Source organism: Uloborus diversus, chromosome 7, assembly GCF_026930045.1.
Source record: "Uloborus diversus isolate 005 chromosome 7, Udiv.v.3.1, whole genome shotgun sequence".
Taxonomy (NCBI): domain Eukaryota; kingdom Metazoa; phylum Arthropoda; class Arachnida; order Araneae; family Uloboridae; genus Uloborus; species Uloborus diversus.
The window spans coordinates 125,472,680-125,491,176 of record NC_072737.1 but is presented as its reverse complement, the minus strand read 5'-3'; the positions used below and the strand labels follow the sequence as shown (position 1 = coordinate 125,491,176).

General features: G+C 35.1%; 1 protein-coding gene across 1 annotated transcript in view; it reads left to right on the top strand.

The window, feature by feature from the left end:
• The window catches only part of LOC129226324 (diuretic hormone class 2-like), a 62,429-nt gene extending 61,314 nt beyond the window's left edge, over positions 1–1,115 (top strand). Inside the window, exon 4 of the mRNA XM_054860926.1 lies at positions 778–1,115. Within this exon, the coding sequence (XP_054716901.1) occupies positions 778–916 (139 nt within the window). The 3' untranslated portion in view covers positions 917–1,115. The remainder of the gene's footprint in view (positions 1–777) is intronic.
• Positions 1,116–18,497: the final 17,382 nt, after the last annotated feature.

Here is an 18,497-nt window from a genome sequence, read left to right as displayed (position 1 = left end):
CTTATAAAGTCTGAAGGGGGGGTTGAGCACCCTCTTTCAGTTGAAATAGGAAGCTAAAATTCTTCCAGTATATTACTATCCACAAGTCGAAAAACATTGAGGGGTATCTCGTTATCTAAGAGAAACTTTTTTTACATGTATTTTTGAAGCACCCTAGTGTACAGGTGTGCCCACTGGGATGAGGCTAGGGAAGTTTTGGCGCAGACTGCGAGATAAAATTTTAGGAGAATTTCTAGAATTATGTCTCTCTTTCTTTTTTTTTTTTGTGTGTGGGGGGGGGGGGATCTCGTCTTGGGGGAGGGCTTCATAATATTTTAGAAGGTGTTCTATTACTATTGAAGGGTACATATGTACATCAATTTTTCTACGAATCCTCGGAACAAGGAAAACATTCGATTGCGCTTTTCCTGCTTTGAAGAGATGGGCACTCCTGATTTCAGACTGTTAATATACTTTTCTGATATTGTATTGATATCAATAGATACTTCCTTGAGATACAGTTTATGATGTTTGGTGTCTCCGGAAACAGTCGCTTATAAATAATAAAAAAGATTAATTTATGCCCAAAATTAACATTTTCATCTACGTTTACAGTATTTTAAAAACCGCAGTGAGAAACAGTTCTTAGCTTTTCCGTTTTCTTTTTATGCGACGTCTTTTATTATTTTGTTACTGATATAAATATTTAGTTACTATTGGCTTACATTAATTTGTCTAACTTGTTTTCGCCTACACGATATAAAATACTCATTTTTTTTCATTTATATGTACTTACAGCAGTGACAAGCGCGGCATTGACCTTGGCCTCTCTAGAGGATTCTCCGGAAGCCAAGCAGCCAAGCATCTAATGGGCTTGGCGGCCGCCAATTTCGCCAATGGACCCGGACGCAGACGTCGTGATACTGAAAGCCAATAATTCGAATCCGACTGATTTCAGTTATTTTTTATTTTCTCTTGTACATATTACATAACAATGTCTGAACTCAACCACAAAAATACAGCTTTCATCTTCATTCAAATATTTTATTATTGTACATTTCTTTGAAAAATTCTCTGTTTGTAATTTATTTGCTATGTTTTTTTCTACGCGATTAAAAATTTATCTCTGTTGAAAACCAGTTTCATATCTTTTTGGTTCTCTCTTTTCCAAGATCCAAATATATATCATTAAAAAAATAAGAAGAAAAAAAAAATGACATGCTATATTTAAAATCTTACAAACATCATACATGGAAAAGTGAGTTTGTTTGATGTTTATTACTCCTTCCGTACTAAACAACAGGGCCGGCTCTAGTAGTTTTGCCGCCCCAGGCGAGGTTGACAAGTGCCGCCTCCCCCCTCCAATGCTATTTCTAAAGTAAGTTATTCAAATACAAATCGGTAATAAACAAAGAAAGAAAGTCCTGACTTATATCCCAGCCTTAACACTGTTTTCCGGGATCAAATGCTCCAGATAGAGTGGTACATTAAAAGTAATCCTTTTAACTTTTCTCCCATTTGTAATTTTTAAAACTAAATAAATAAAAACCTATCATTTTTTAAACCAATGGTGGAACAGGTTTGGAATCTCTGAACAAGTCGGAAACAGTGGCGTAGGAACTTTGTAAAACAAGGAGGAACTGGGGTTCATAGTGGGAAGTGTCTGGGATACAAGAGGCAGAAGCAATGGCTCAACCAGAAAATAATTTTTGGGGGAAGAGACACTTCATAAGATTTCCTCATTTGAAATGGACGTCTCTCTCAATAATTCCTTCTCTCTCTTTTTCCCAGCATTTTTGTTCTATATGTATACATTGTATATGGAGAAAATGAGGTGATAAAACTTCTGGTTTTGGAAAGGGGTCAGTCAGTACTCGAAGATACAACACGTATAATTAGAGGGGTCCGGGGTTTCTCCCCGGGAAATTTTTTCGAAATTATAGTCCTAAACACGGACTTTTATGCGATCTTTGGTGACGTTAAAAGGAGAAAAGTTTTGAGTACCCTCCCAGGAAATTTTTCGGAAGTGATGTCTTTAAAACGCGATTACTTACCATACTTGTGGCTCTTTGGGAAAATGATATGATTCAGAGATGTACTTGATCAATATTTCGATTTGATTTACATCTCCCTTACAACATTGCAAAATTGAAGTTCCAAAAACGCAATTGTAGACAATCTTTAGTGACGTCAGTTGGAAAGGGGATGCAAGAGCTCTCCAATGGAAACTTTTTGAAATTGAAGTCCTAGAGAGCGTTTTTTAATGATCGTATCGGAAGAGGTTCAGAGATTCCTTCCCCCTAATTTTTTCGAAATTGTAGTACTAAAAATTCGAAATTGTAGTACTAATTAAATTTTCATCATGTTTTCGTTGATATCAGAGAGATGAAGTTCGGAGGGTCGTTAAATTTTTTTTTTATTTTCTGGGAACTAGAGAAGTGGAATAAATGAAAGTGGAGGACGAAGAACCAGAGCGCAGCCAGAAATACCTTCTGGAGGGTTTTTTTGGATCAAAAATACCTTCTGGGGGGGGGGAGTGTATTTTGATCAAAAATACCTTTTGAAGGGTGGGGTTGATCAGAAATACCTGCTGAAGGGGTAATTTTTTGATCAAAAATATATTCTGAAAGTTTTTTTTTAAATCAAAACAGCCTTTTCATATGCATAAACTACTGCATTCGAATTTGCATTTATGTAAAAACCAATGATTCTGGGGGTTGTTTTCACCCCTAACCCCCCCCCCCCTCCCTTCGCTACGCCACTGCGGAGAACCAGTACGCCTGAAATGGGTTTAAATGAAATGTTTGATATTATATTTTTCAGATACATTTTAGTAAAAGTGCTTGATGGAAACTATAAAACATTGTTGATACCCTTTTCTACAATAAATAAGTAAAAGTTAGCACTTTTAATCGTAAAAATATATATGAAAAAGTGTTTCCCAGAGTCTCACAAATATTTTGTGGGGCAAAATAGCATTAAACGGCTCTGTCTACCTGAAATAATTATCCGATTTTCTTGATTTAGGTCTCATTCCAAAGCTCGCAAAAAATACCTCTCAAGTTGATTTACTTCCTTCGAATTTCAAAAAAAAAAAAAAAAAAAAAAAACAAGGCTGTAAAACCAGAAAAGAGTTTATAAGCATTTTTAAGCCTATTGGAACATCTATATCTAGTGTCGGAAATTTATCGTCTGCCAACGAGCAGGGCCGGCTTTAGCAGTTTTGCCGCCCCGGACAAATTTCCAAAGTGCCGCCCTTCTCCACGGTAAAAAAAAAAAAAAGAAAGAAAGAAAAGTTCAAACATTACAATTTTTCATTTTTGCATTAGGCCCCCCCCCCCTCCCTCCGCACCCCCCCCCCTAAAATGGTCGTGATTGAAAATAGTTGTTTCGCGTTGTCATCACGTATTCATCAATTCATCGCTCCTAAGTACAGCTAAGCCTTTCCTGCACTTGTATTATGCCACCAGAAAATATTTATAGGGGAAGGGAGATAAAAAGCGAAGTTTTTAAGCCATATTCAAGGACTAGGGTGAATGTTTAAAGTTCTCATCTTATTTTCTTCGAAATTATAGTCGCTTCATTTTCAGATTTCAATCGGAAGCATCGTCTCACTGTATTCGAAGAGGACTGCGCGCTAAGCAACTCAACAAATTGTTGTTTTGAAAAATCCATTTTTAGACGATTTGGATGATATTAGAAGGAGGGGTTTGAGGCACGAGGCCTTTGTACGGAAGTTTTCAGAAATGGAAGTTTTAAAAACGCGACTGTACACCATATTTGGTAACGTTAGGGGTTCTGCAATTTTTCAAAATTGTAGCTCAAAAAAAAAAAAAAAAAAAAGCAGTCTTAAACGGTTTTTGATGTTGTTTTGAAGACGAGGTGTTTCGTGGTTCCCCTGGAAATGTTTCAAAATTGAACCCCTTGAAACGATATTTGAGATGGACTTTAATCATTTTAGCTGAGGGAGGAGGCTTCCGATGATTTTCTTATTTTGGATCGTTTAGGAAAAAGAAAAAAGGAATGTGGGGATGAAAGAAATATGAAGTGTGGGATATGTTTAACTGAGCAATAATCTGTAACTATCGAAGAATTTAATTTTAAGGTTCTTTTTAAAATGAATTAAGATTTTTTCACAACAATCGATATTTTTTCCCAATTAAAATTACTTTGTTTTCCTGAGAAGCATTCATTTCTTCTCTTTAATAATATGAAATTTGAAAAAAAAAAAAAAAAACACTCAGTCTTGGGGCGGGGGGAGGGGGAGAGAGAAGCCCTGTGCGCGATCCAATTCCGTCGACATGCAGAAGTTCAAAAACTGGACCGCCAAAAATGTATCATTATTTAAAATGTCATAAATAATAATTACTTGCTATGCAATTGCAATATCCCACGGCGCCCCTGTAGATGAATTATGGCTATCCGGGAAGGCACACAGTTTGGGGAAAATTGACTGTCGTCACTAAATCAATTTGAAAGCAATTTAATATTTAACAAAATTAGTTGGAGACAAAGGTTAAATTTCAAAATCCGGACCTTATGTCCAGCCTGTTCAGAAAACTTGACCTCATGTCCTAGCTGTACAAAATCGGGACACCACTTTTCTTTCTAGTCGACTTTTCTCGTGAATCAAAAAAAAAAAAAGTATCTAAGCAACACATTGTTGGGTTTTGAGCAGGCGCATGCACGGGGGGCGGGGGACACCTGTTGGCCCGAGCCTGAAGGGGGCTCAATATTTTAAAAACTTCGTGAAATATAGGGGTAAACAGTATGGAGAGGGAACCGGAAAAGTCATTCGTGACGGGCCCCAACATTTCTGTGCATGCCTCTGCTTTTGAGTTGATATTACAACATAAAAATTATCAGTTTAAATAAGTGTTAACTGAAATAGTTAATACTGGCATTAACGCAAATATTGTAATCCGGTGCACCCCGTATGATAATTTTTGGGAGGGCGGAAATTCTCAATACGCTGAATGAAACTTCAAATTTTTTTCGCAATGAGAAAATGCGGGTATGTACACAAAACTGAAAAATGACTTGGGCATCTAAAGTTTCTTTTTTTTTTTTTTTTTCGCAATTCGGTTTCCAAACAGGGCCGGATTAGTCATAGAGCAGAAGTAGCAGATGCTACGGGCCCCGTGCCTTTGGGGGCCCCGCGCCGTCAGAAAAAATTCCAGAAAAAAAACTACTTTCCGTACGTCAACCCGTTTAAATTTCTCTCTACCTTTCTCTTTATTTATATTTAGCTTTTCTAAATGCTCGGGTAAATTAAAAATCCTATTTTTTCGATAGATTGCTTTCCAGAAATGTCTCCCAATTGAAGTCTTAAAAACGCAATTTTAGTTGATCTTTCTTAATGGGAGGAGAAAAAGATCCGTTGGGTCAGAAAAGTTTCAAAACTGACCTAAAAATTACAATTGTAGGCAAAGTTTTACGAACGGAGAATTGGGTTTTCTCTGGATTTTTTTTTTCTTTTGTCAAAATGTAGTCAATTCTAAGGTATCTTAGGAAATTTAAGGGAGTTAGGGTCCTAAAACTTTCAGCTATTCCAGCCTTAAAAAAAATAAATAAAAAAAAAAAAAGAAAGGAAGTTTTGGTTGTTTCATAACAATAAAGGAAAGAGAAAAGGGTTCTTTCCTGAAATTGTGCTCAAAATTGAAGTCAATTTCAGGCTATCTTTGGGAGGAAAGGGTTTGAGGGATCGACTCATGGTATAGCTGAAAACAAAATTTCAAGCTATTTGGGAAGATTAGAGAAAGGGATGAGGGTCTGAACTCCCCCAGATACAATTCTGACTTTAAGTTTCAAACCGTGGTTTTAGATTATCACTGGAGACGTTATCGGGGGGGGGGGGGGGGGGGGAGGAGGATATGGGTTCGCTTCGCAACATGTTAGAAACTGAAATCTTCAAGGCGCAGGCTATCTTTAGTTCTAACTTTAGGTAAAGAGTGATGCTTTGGAGCCTTTTCCCCCGAATGTTGGGAAGCTAGGAAAGAAGGTGGGTATTCTCTTTTCGAATTTTTTTTGACATTTTTAAAAAAAATTAAGGGCTTTCTCCGGAATTTTTCGGAATTTAGACTCTAAAAACTCAAATTTAAGCAATTTTTGTTGATAGCAGGAGAAGGAGGATGCTGAAATTCTTAAAGCACAAATCCTAAAACCGTATTTTAAGGTTCTCTTTGGTGATGTTAGACAAGAGAGGGAAAAGGGTTAACATCCAGAAATTGTTTAAAAGTGCTTTCGTCTTAAAGCTTTCGAAATTGGAGTCCTGAAAATTTAATTATTAGTCATCCTAAACTCTTTTTGGTCACTTAACATAATGTCAATTTATCACCTTCAAAATTTTCCACCCGTGACACGACCCGTAGATCCGGCACTAAAAAACAATGAGCAAAATTAAGAGATCATGATAGAAGAAAAGAAAAAGATTCCTAGACTTTTATAGCTGAGCGAAATAAATGAATTATTAAGAGAATATTATTTTTTGATGAACTAAAATAATTATGTGTAGAAGAAAGACTTTTAATATCGTTTTTAATTTTTTCCTCTGAGTGGGAGGGAACTAAAAAGCTGCCCATGTCCCGAACTTAACCCCTTTCTTTTGCATCACAAAAGTTAGCCGAAAACTTTTTTTTATTCGAACTTGAAATTCAGAAAAATTCAGGAAGAAAATTGTTTAACATAATCGAAAACCCGCTAAAACTGCTTTCTGGAACTTCAGTTTCGAAAAATTTCCATGGGTGTAATCTCGAGCCCGATCCCGTCCTATAACGTATTCTAATAAAATGCGTATTTTGGACTATAATTTCGAAAATTTTCAATGGGAGTATACCTCTCCCCCTCCAACATTGTTAACAATGATCTGAAATATACTTTTAAGACTTAAACTTCGAAAATTTTCCGAATTGCCTTGATCAGTGCCTAAACCCCATCCCATACCGAAACGTAACCCGCGATGGCCCATCTATCACGTTTTCACAACTTCACTTTCGAGAAATTACCAGGGGATGGCTTTCGCGAACTCCGCCCCAAAATCACCAAAGAACGTAAAAAAAACACCATTTCAGAGTATATTATTTCAAGAATTTTTGCTTAAAATTGTGTTTTTAGATTAATAACAGATAATAAATTCAAAAATTTTCCAATGGGACCTCCTTGAATACCACTCTTTCCTTTTTCTACAACATCATTAAGGATAATCTACAGTTTTATTTAGGACTTCAATTTTAAAAAACTGTCTGAAGAGTCGCTGTGAGCCCAAATTTTTTCCTTTGATCTTACCTAAGATAGGATGCAATCGCGTTCTTTGACTATAGTTTCTCCAAATAATGGCATCCGAATCTTCTCTTCCTAATATGATCAGGGGTCGTTAGAATTGAGTTTTTAGAATTGAAATATCGAAAATTTTCCGGGGGTAAACCCCCGGACTCCCCTTCTTTTATATCGTCCAAAAATTGCGTTTTTGAATTAAAAGTTAAAAACATGTAGTAACTGGAAGACGAGGGGCATAGAAGGGGATCATAACCATCGTAAAGCTCTAAAACTATATCCACATTTATGTATTCATGCATGTTATAAGTACACCTCCTCTCTCCATGAAGAAGTGCTATATTGTTTACTATATCATCAGGCCCGGATTACCCAATAGGCCAACCTAGGCCCAGGCCTAGGGGCGCATGCCGAAAAGGGCGCACGTTGCAGAGGGGGGAAAAATAAACAGCTTGCTGGGAAAAAAGCGACGCGTTATGGAGAAGCAAAATGTATCTAGAAAAGAAAGGTATAAAAACAGCAATTGGAGGGGGAAATGGGGGGGGGGCGTGGTGATTGAGTCGAGGTGTCATTTTTCAATCAAAGCATGTAATTTTCAATATCTTTGATTTGAATAATAATTTCTTTAAAATATAGCTTTGACCAGAGGCGAACGGAGTCCTTCAAGAGAGCACCAACCGGGACTCCCAAAAAAGGCGAGGTTCGAGGGTCAAAAAAAAAAAAAAAAAAAAGAAGTCGCACGGGTTTGAGGACGCCAAAAGAAAAAAAAAACCCGGAGTCGCACAGATTTAAGGACAAAAAAAAAAAAAAAACTGAAGGCGCACAGGTTCGAGGGCGCACCGAACCTTGGACCGGCGGTAGGCTAGTTCGCCCCTGGTTTTGTAAAGTAAAAAGCTTATTAGAGGTCACACACAGGAAAATTAGTAAAAATCATGACCTAGAAAATGTTCAGTTATAAAATTTGTTGCCGAATGACAAAATACGAGCATGCACGTCGCATACCAACATCTAATGAAAAGAGAAATCAGACGTTAGACACAGGGGCGGCATTTCAGCATTTCATTTGGGGGTCGAGTTTTTTAAGTAAGTATTACCATAGTGCGGTCCCAAACATACATTAGCTAACAGGAAGTGGTCATAAAATCAGTTTAATATGAATAAAAATTAGTGTTTAGAAACAATTAAAATTTTGATTCATTTTCTAATAAGTTATCATACAAAACATCTCGATACTAAAGTTTTTATACCTTTTGAAAAAGTTTCAATGCGTGATTTTTGGAATTCGGAAACACAGGGGAATCGTGTTACTAATCTATCAGTGCCAATATCGTGCTGTTTTGCCAGTGCAGCTAAATAGAAAAGATGGTGAAAAAGCTCATGCCCTTATGCATGTATGACTTCGTTTGAATGTTTTGCCCATTGTGCTTCGAAAATAATTCTCTAACCTCCTGAGACAAAAAAAAAAAAAAAAAAAAAAAAAAAAATCTTTCTCTACTAGCTGAGCTGATTGGAATTGTTAAAAAAACAGTTGAAGTAACAAAGTTATGTATAAAAACACCTTTTATATCTTGCTCTTCAAAGTCACCGAGGAAACTTCAAACTTTGTGAGGGGCTTAATTTTTCATCATTGAATAATCTAGTCTCGAAGGCGCTGTCAGCTTCAATGAGATGTCATCTGCCTCCAGCTCTGTTATTCACTATTCGAGACTGATGAGTCCATAACAAGGGCGAATCTGCAGTCTCTGGATGTGAGAACTGGTCTTGTCGGTATATTGCTTGTAATTTTTTCTTGCCTCATGCTAAAATTTTTACTCATAATTGAAACATTTTATTTTTCGTTTTCAAAATCCAATCCAGATAATATAGAGCCAGCCATACAGAAAAACAATTATCATCAAATCTTGTGTTAATTTCATTCGAAACTAAATCTATTACTTCATACAAAATAAAAAAAAAAGAAAAAACAGTGTTTGACTTTACATTATCATGTAGATTTTTGTCTTTTTTTTTTTTTTTTTTTGTCTTTTAAAAATTGGCTCGGAGGAATCACGCTTGATTGAAATATACATCTATGTAAAATCTATTTTCAATTTCAATTGTAGATTGCACTATGGTAGTATGGTGCACAGATCAATTGCAGATTGAACTGTGGCTTGAATAGTCCGAAAATTTAGGATAACGGATTGTGAAGATGTTTCGATAGAGTAAAGCATTTTTCAAAAACTTTCCTCAATACAAATTGAATACAAATTCAAACGAAATCATACATGCTAAAGGGCATGAGCTATTTCACCATTGAAAGAATCGTTTTGCAATAATTCTTCCAGTCGTCAAATCGCTGCTTTGAAGTTATCGAGAAATGTTTTTATGGTTTTAACTCTTGAAGACCATCTTGTGTCACTCCGAGATTGCATAATTATAGAGCCCCATAAAAGGTATTTGTTGATATGTTTTGTTTTTTTTTTTTGAATTCAATAATCACATGCATTTTTAAGAAGTTACTATGAAAGCATATAATGCACTGAGCAGCTGAAACGTGTTTCTAGCAGAAGAAAGCGATGAACACTCGTTAAATAATTATACACTTAAAAAATGAGCGTAAAAGTGAAAGTAAAATATCAAGGAATTTTCTTGTGAAAACCTTGCAGCCACACCACTTAGCACTGGATTCTCATATTGGACATACTATCAGACTCATATTGGGAACAAAAGTAGGAAATATTTAGCCTATATGAAGAAATATCTTCTTAGTTAAAATTAACCCATGGTTCCCTATCAGCTTTCTATGTTCTGAAAAGGCCGGAAAATATTTCATGAATTTCTAAGTCATCATCCAAATAACGAAAAACACTTTTTCTAGTCCGGGAATGTGTCGAGTTTCATCAAATAGTTACTGAGAACCAGCGAGATTTTTTCTTAATGAACATTGATTCTCGATTTACATAAATTGAATTCTCCCATTTTCTATCATTCTATTCAAAAAAAAAAAAAAAAAAAATTGGGGGTGCGACCGCCCCTTTTTGACCCCCTATTTGCCACCCCTGGTTAGACATCCGTACAAACAAAAATATTATCATGTTGTCTTCGAATTTTCCAAACTGTCGGATATTTTTTGCCAAATAAGGAAAGTTTGGATGTAACACTGACCTCCCGTGACCCCCAATTGAGGCTCCTCTGGCAATCATATCACCTATTTTGCACAAAATATGCACCATAGACTGCTTTACTTCTCTACATGCACATGCATTGCATGCAAGTTCCTAATAAATATTTTACTATACACAATTTTACATATACTTTTTGATAATAATCTCGGATATCGAGGTTTGCTTTCAACATATTATTTTTGTGAACATTTTTAGTGAAAACATCATCACAAAGATCACAAAAAAGTGGATAAAAATGCATGGGATGCCCCGAAATACGTTTTAAATAGAAGAAAACTTTAAAGTAACGAAAGAGACACCAGCAGTTCTAAATCTTCCTAAGGTAAAAATGAATGAAGCACGTAAATGTATGAAGAAATTCAGGAGTCATTGTATTTAAATTTAAATAAAACGGAAAATATTGCATAAGATATCACTGCTGAAGATCATTTCAGTATAAAGCGCCAAAAGTTTTTTTTTTTTTCTGCGGCTTCAAACAGACAAGAATTTGAGGGAGAAATTTGAAAATTACATTATGGGAAAACTAAAACAGTTAAATATTTTTGGAAAAGAAAAAGTGGGGCAGGATGTTTTACAACATATTTTTAAAAATAAAAAAAGATTGCGACCAAAGCAAAATAAAGGGATGGAGGCGTTTTCTGAGCAAAACCCCATCTTTTTACTTCACCAAAGGTAGACTAAAATTGCATTTTTATAACTGTAATTTCATAAAAACTTCAGAGGAAATTCCATGAACCCGTTTCCATATTATTTTCAAAAATTATCTAAACTTTTTTATTTTTAGGGCGTTTTTGCCGATCCTCGACTCTCTTCTCAACACTTTGAAGATCATCTAAAATTGCAAAAATTTTCCGCTGGAAAGTCCCCAAATCTATCCCGTCATCCAGCACTATCAGTTGCATTAAAGGTAGTACAAATGCACATTTACAGTTTTTATTTCGATTTTTTTCCAGGAGAAAGATTTCGCCCCACTTTCACATCACAACAGATAGTCTAAAATTTCGTTTTTAGGAACTTAAGTTTGAAAACTTTCCTGGGACGTGACCCTGATTTCAGCCCTACTTCCATCTTTTTGAAAATCTTATAAGATTTGTTTTTAGGACTAATTGCGACGTGAAGAGGGAGGGGGGGGGGAGAGGAGAAAGTCCCCGAATTCATCCCTATCTGTAACATCAAACATAAGATACAGTTACGTAGGTTACGTATTTCAGTTTCGAAAACTTTCCGAGGAAAATTCCGAATGCCATTACTTTCCGTTAAATCACCTTAGATGGCCTAAAATTGCATTTCCAACGCTTCAATTTCTAAAAATTCCCGGGAGACCCCCCCCCCCCCCATCCATTTGAATATCAGCGAAGGAAAACAAACAAAGAAATCCATCCCTCATTTTGTCAACAATCATGGGAGCCCGAAATCTTCACTTGGCACTGGCCTAAGCCTCTGGGAATAACTGGGGGAGGGGGGGGGGGATACGATTTCAATAGAGATCGGATATGTGAGATGGGGCGTAATCTTTAAGTTTGGCCTAGGGGCGTAAATAGATGTTAATCCGGCCCTGTATATCATTCGAAAACGAGGGCCCCTTGGAAACATTTGCTACGGGCCCCGCGCTGGCTTAATCCGGCCCTGTTTCCAAATTTGCCGAATCATAAGACAAAATTTGCTGAATAAGTATTTTTTTGGAGGTCACAGTGACCTCCATGACCTCCTATCGGGACGCCCCAGCATATATTCAAGGGCTATTTATGTGGAAAGGAAAGTATATTACATTTTTAAGATCGGTGTTTTGAATCGGAGAACTTCACTCGTAAATTACTTTTATCTGAGATTAAAAAATATACCTGAGATAACAAGATTAACAAAATTAAAATCTATACCACGTTAGCATTGACATTTGACTGTTTCATAAATACAAGTTTAACATGAAAATAAGATTTTTTTTTTTAATTGTAATATCATTCAACCTCATGAATGTAACACAAGATAGAAGAAAAGAATAATTATTAAAAAAAACGTAAAACTTACTTCAGAAAGATTCCTTTCTTGTGAAATATGTACTATGTATTTATATTCTTTAAGTTTTTATTTTGCTTAATGGCGCTGATGGCAATGATATTTGAGCTAAATATCAGTAATAAGTAACTAATGATATTAAGTTCTTCGACTACAAAGATACAGCGTGAACTTTCAATGTGGTAAATTTGTCGGGGAGCACAATCAACTCAAAGGGAAAACACCATTTTGTTATGGAAGGGATGGTGGTGTCAGTGGTGCACGTTTCTTTTTTTCTTTTTTACTGGTAGGAAAGAGAAATAGACCCCTCCCAAAACAACGCCAAAAGATTGCTCATAAAAGATTTCCGCTCCCCTTGTTGAAACAAGAAGAGAGCGACATGGACAATAGGGCTGTAATAAAGCACATGGCCTAGGGCCCAGAATCAGGCGGAGGATTCTGGTGGTAATCGGACTGACCTCACCCATTCTGTCTCGACCATATGACGTTGGGAGACAGCAATTACGGCAGGGCCCTATTTACCAATAGTCAGAGTAGGCAGCTGCTAAAGGCGGCAAAATTTTCAGGGGCTGCAAATTTTGCTTTAACCACACATTTTTTTTTAATGAATTTTTTGTTCTTGTAAGTAAAATATCAGCATTCCTTCATTTTACACAGAGACAATTTTTTCTTCTAATTTGATAATGATTACTTTCACATATTTTATGAAAATCAAATGTTTTTCAATCATAGTAATTAATCAACGTAAAGTAGTAAGTGAAGACAAAAAGCTGGTGTCAATTTCAGAAAGTGTCGTTGCTCCAGAAGTCGCAATCAGATTCGAGTTTGACTAAGATTTTTAATGCTATACTAAAATTTATTCCGTGCTGGTTTCTTGAGTGATTGATTTTATTTTCTTTTTTACATTACTAATGTTTAGAAAATGTTTTCTGTTAATATTAAGTCTTGGAGGTAAATAAAAATGAGTGACGAGTGAAAAAGGCTGAATGATTTCAAATAAAGGAAACATGCTACCAAGTAAAAAAAAAGGTTAACATTGATTCCAGGTACTATTTTTCGAATCTAAAAAAAATGAACTTAACAAACGATCATGATAAAAATTCTTGTCACAGGGAGGTCAGCTGACCCTTTGAACCTCCCCTGAATCTGATTCCACGTACTTTTTTTCGAATCTAAAAAAAATGAACTTAACAACCGATCAGGATAAAAATTCTTGTCACAGGGAGGTCAGCTGACCCTTTGACCCTCCCCTGAATCCGCTCCTATGACGGAGCACTAATGAACTCAACATGTAGGAGCACATGTGAACAGTTTCCATATCCTCTCCGTAATATAAATATTAGTGTAGGGTTATTATAAGTGTTAAAAATGGTGTAAAGGTTTATAGTTTATATTTTGTTGCAGTCAGTTTGTAAATTTATTGTTAATTATTATTACATTGTCATGATTTAATTAATTATTTTTATTTTATTATTATTTTATGTTTTTAATTCTTTTACCCCTAAATCGTTGGCCAACAATTTAGTGTTACATAATATTTACAAGAAAAAAAAGAAAAGATATTTTCCTTTAACTAAAAACTGAAGTATAAGCTAAAAAAATAAATCTCAGCATCATATTCTGTATGAAGCTTAAATGCACTATACTATAACTTTACACAACAAAATATTTGTTGTATCCTGTCGATTAAAACATACGACGAAACTTTAAAATTTGATAGTAAGCAGGGTTGTATAATTTGAGATTTTTTTTTTTTTTTTTGACAGTTACTGTCTGTTTCCCCCAATCACCACATCTGTTTAAACCCTCACCAGGGTTGGTACGCTGGGGATTGATGGGGTTCAAATAAATAAATGACATTTACTGTACAGTTTAAACTGATACAAACAACTGATATTTGGTTACAAACCCTTCAGTGTAATTGGTATATGCGTTTACGTTTCTTATTAAAGAGTTTTTCGCTGAAATATGATTCCTGTGTTCTGCATTTTTCAAATCGTGTTCATATGTGCCTCAGGCTTGTTCACATGTGTCCCCCTATAGGGGTATATGTGAACAATTGAGTATATTTTCTTAAAGTTCCATTAAGTAACGAAATATTTTTTTTAATCTGAAAAAATCCAGGGCACAAAAAAGAGACTATTTAATCATGGAAACACTAAAGCTCTGAAAAATTGATAATATTTTTTGAAATGAAAAAAAGTGTTCACATTTGCCTACTTTTCCTCTATGCATAAAAGTGACGCCGCATTGTTATGATCACTTTTACAAAACAGATTTCGATTTTTTGCGCACATCAGAATCGCTCAATGATTTGGGGATCGGTTCTGACGCATTTTAGTTTTTAATACTAAGCTTGTTACTGAACAAAACTGACCAACTATGAACACCGCGTCGTGTATTTTCAATCTTTTCTTGCACTAAGCATCGCAAATTTCATAAATGCTTACTTAATTTGTATGTAACTACAATTTTTAATCGCAAAACTAACAACATTACATCTCATTCAAGTTTTCTGAAACAAATATAAAGTATTTGGGTAAAATTTGAGTTAAAAATGAGTTGCTAAATTATGGGATGCTATTTAATGAAGAAAATACAGAAATTATAGAATAACGATATTGCATTCACAAGGGTCTGGTATGGTAAAATGGTCATTTAGTATAGGTTTTTCACCTTATGTGAATAATTGAATTTTAGTCTTAATGACATTTTATATTTTATATGTATTTATGACATGAGGAGGGGTTAAGCGGTCACAGTTATAAAGTAAATGTAAAACCATCATATAAAAATTTCTCCAAGTTTTGTATTCACATTATATCGAAATAAAGGGAAAACATATGGTGTAATGTCAGAGTAGTACACTAGAGCAGCCAGAAATACCTTCTGGATGGGGGGGGGGGGGGGGTGATCAAATACATCTTCTGGAGGAAGTTTTTTTTTTTTGATCAAAAATAACAACTGGGTGGTTTTTTGATCAAAAATACTCTCTGGAGGAGTTTTTTTGATCAAAAATACCTTCTGAAGGGATTTTTTTCAATCAAAACTGCCGTTTCATATGTTTAAACTCCTGTATGAGAAATTGCATTTATGTAAAAACCAATGGCTCTGAGGGGTGTTCCCTCCCCCCTCCCACGCTGCGCCACTGGGTTAATACCATGGTAGGTGAAGCAGCTCATCACAGCTCAATAACTTTTTGAGGATTCGTCATAAGCAACGTGGTCTTGCATTATCAGATGTCAAGATCTTTCCTTTTCTGCTGATAATAATGGAAATACGGTAGATTTCCATTTTATTCGAATCAATTGGAACCGGATACCATTCGGATAATCAAAAATTCGGATAATTGGACTTTTTCTTAAAAAGGATATTGTTTATTTATTTACTGTACGTATGTTAAAAATGGGAAGGGAAAAGTATGTTTGAAGAATATTAGCTAATTATTAGTTAAACTAGCTGAGTTGCCCGGCTTTGCCCGGTCTACCTTGAAAAAAAAACCATTGCGTCAAGTGAAGTATCTTCAATAACCAGGATTAAATGAAAGAAAAAAAAATCATGCAAAATTTTCTCGCCAAACATGACGACAGTTACTAAAATACTTTTAAGAAATTAAAATAAAAAGAGAAAGATAGAGTTAAAAGGCATTACCATGGAAACACAAAATAAAATGAGTTTAAGAATTGAAAATGAGAAAGATGGAAATAAACAATGGATTCAAAAAGCGTTGCCGTGGAAACGCAAAATAAAATGGTTAAAAACTTGAATAGAGGACAGATTTTTGAACCTCATTTAATTCGCTTGTAACTTTTTTTCTAATGGGGATAGAGGGTTAAACTTTCGACCTTCGGTCGAGTTAGATCTGGAGTAAAAAAAGCAGCTCTTTCTAATGCTGTCAAAAAGAAAACTGTGGGACAATTGCTTCACTTTTTATTAATGGATTTAATGAAGAAAGTAGTGCCTAAATTTCAGCTAAGCCTAAAAAAATTCGAGCTAAAAACGTAAAAAACTCCTGCCGCAATTAAGTTAGAGCATTGGAACAAATTGCGCAGAACGTGGAAAATTCTTCCCTTTCCAACGATATATAATATTACTATTTGCGAGTAATTTTTCACCCCCATATTCGGGAATTTATGTGAAAATTGGGCCTAAATTGGTTTAAAAAAAAGAACTATTCATCGAATTGTTTTCGAACTGGACTGCAAACCTTCTCATGACTTAAAGGAACAAACTGTGAAAGTTTCAGCAAAATTGGCCGGGTAGTTCTTGAGTTTTGCGAGTTCAAACACACAGACGCTTTTTGGAGACTTCATTTTTTACTATGTAGAGATGAATGGCAATACTTCTACATTTTAAGCGTACTTACAAGTGCTGCACATTATCAGGTAATAATAGAACTGTTCAATTAAACGGTAACTCATCATCCTATTAATGTTAGCTCAGTGCCTATAAGCTTCTCGGTGGGATGGACAATTGCGTGCGTAGACAGAATCATTATTTTGCATATCTCAATACGTTTTCATCTTATTTTTTTTTTCTCTGAAAGTAATTCTTACAATCAGCAATTCGGACTGTTGAAGCTCGGATACGTGGAGTTCTACTGTATTCTTGTCGCAAATTGCACCATCTGATTTGCCTTTCTTCCGATTTCTAAAAAACTTTCTATGAGACAAAAACTTCACTGTTAAAAAAAACCTGAAAGTTCAGGTAGTTTTCTGACTGATTTTAACAGAATATTTCCGTAATGCTTCAAAACTTATTTTTTCCTTCCAACAACAGAAATATCACGAAAGGAAGTGATGAAAACAGAATTTTTCCATTTCTAGGGTTGCCGCTGTGCTATACTTTGTTAGTATTCTGATTAGCCTTCAAGTTATGATAAACATCGCTTTTTGATAGTACTTATTAAATCGCACTGTTACATGTTGTTAATTAAAAGCTTATTTAGAATAACAACTCAGATGCCGTAGACAAAACAGATAGCTTGCTATTTCATGTCTGGAAAGTAATATACTAGTACTATGTCGAAACTGTTTTTACGCCTTTGGGCTTTGTAAGTTTGGAAAAATGTTTGCGCCATTTTCAGACGGGCAGATGTGTTTTGATCGCCTTGGTGATTTGATGTGGGTTTTACTGAGTCAGTATTAGAATATTATTGCGGTGTATTATTTTGCTCAATACTTCGAAATTCTATTCGTTAGACGACGTTCGTCGTCGTCGACGACAATTCTATTCGTTAGTCATATTGTGTGTTCTAGCGGTGAGAATAGTTTTAGGATCTCGTGTTATCCATTTAAAATAAAGGCTATTGGATTACTTGTGTCCAGATGCAAAGGAGACACTTAAATTTAGCACCGCTGGTCACATGTAAGTATTGTTGAATATCTTTGTACATGTTAATATACAAATGTATTTTTCTTGTTAAGTGCATTTGATAGAATTCCGATGGTAGCTGATTTAGAAATTATAGAACTATTATAAAGTTACTGTTTTTGCTCTAACGCGTTGTATTCTTGAAAGTCATTAAAAAGTTAAATGGTCAACATTTCGTATCAACCGGAGATTATCGTGGTGTGCGAGCAAGACAGAAAAAATCACTCAGTTTTTTTTTTTTTTTTTTTTTTTTTTTTGACAGATTGAAGGTAAACATTTTGAATCTCTAAATAAAAGTATTTCTTGCTGTTATATTTTTTGCGAAAAGGCATAGTAGATTGTTAATCTTTGAAAATACAATTACAATTTTGACAAGAATAAGTTTTCTTGACTATTTAGAAATCTGGAAACATTCATTACTCCTTTCGGGATTTCATTTATAATAAAAAATATAAATTATTTAATTTATTTCCTTAGGATCTCATCCAACAACTTATTTGAGATTATTGCAAGTTTCTTGTAAAAACATTTCGGGTAAAACGAACTGATTGATAGTGAAAAATGCGGAAATCACCGAGGGGGGGGGGGAGATATACATCATCTGAGCAAAAAATTCTTCACGTGTATGTCAATGATTCTGTTTTTAAACACAGTAAATTGGTATGCGGTACTCTCCATCAGGTATATTATTCC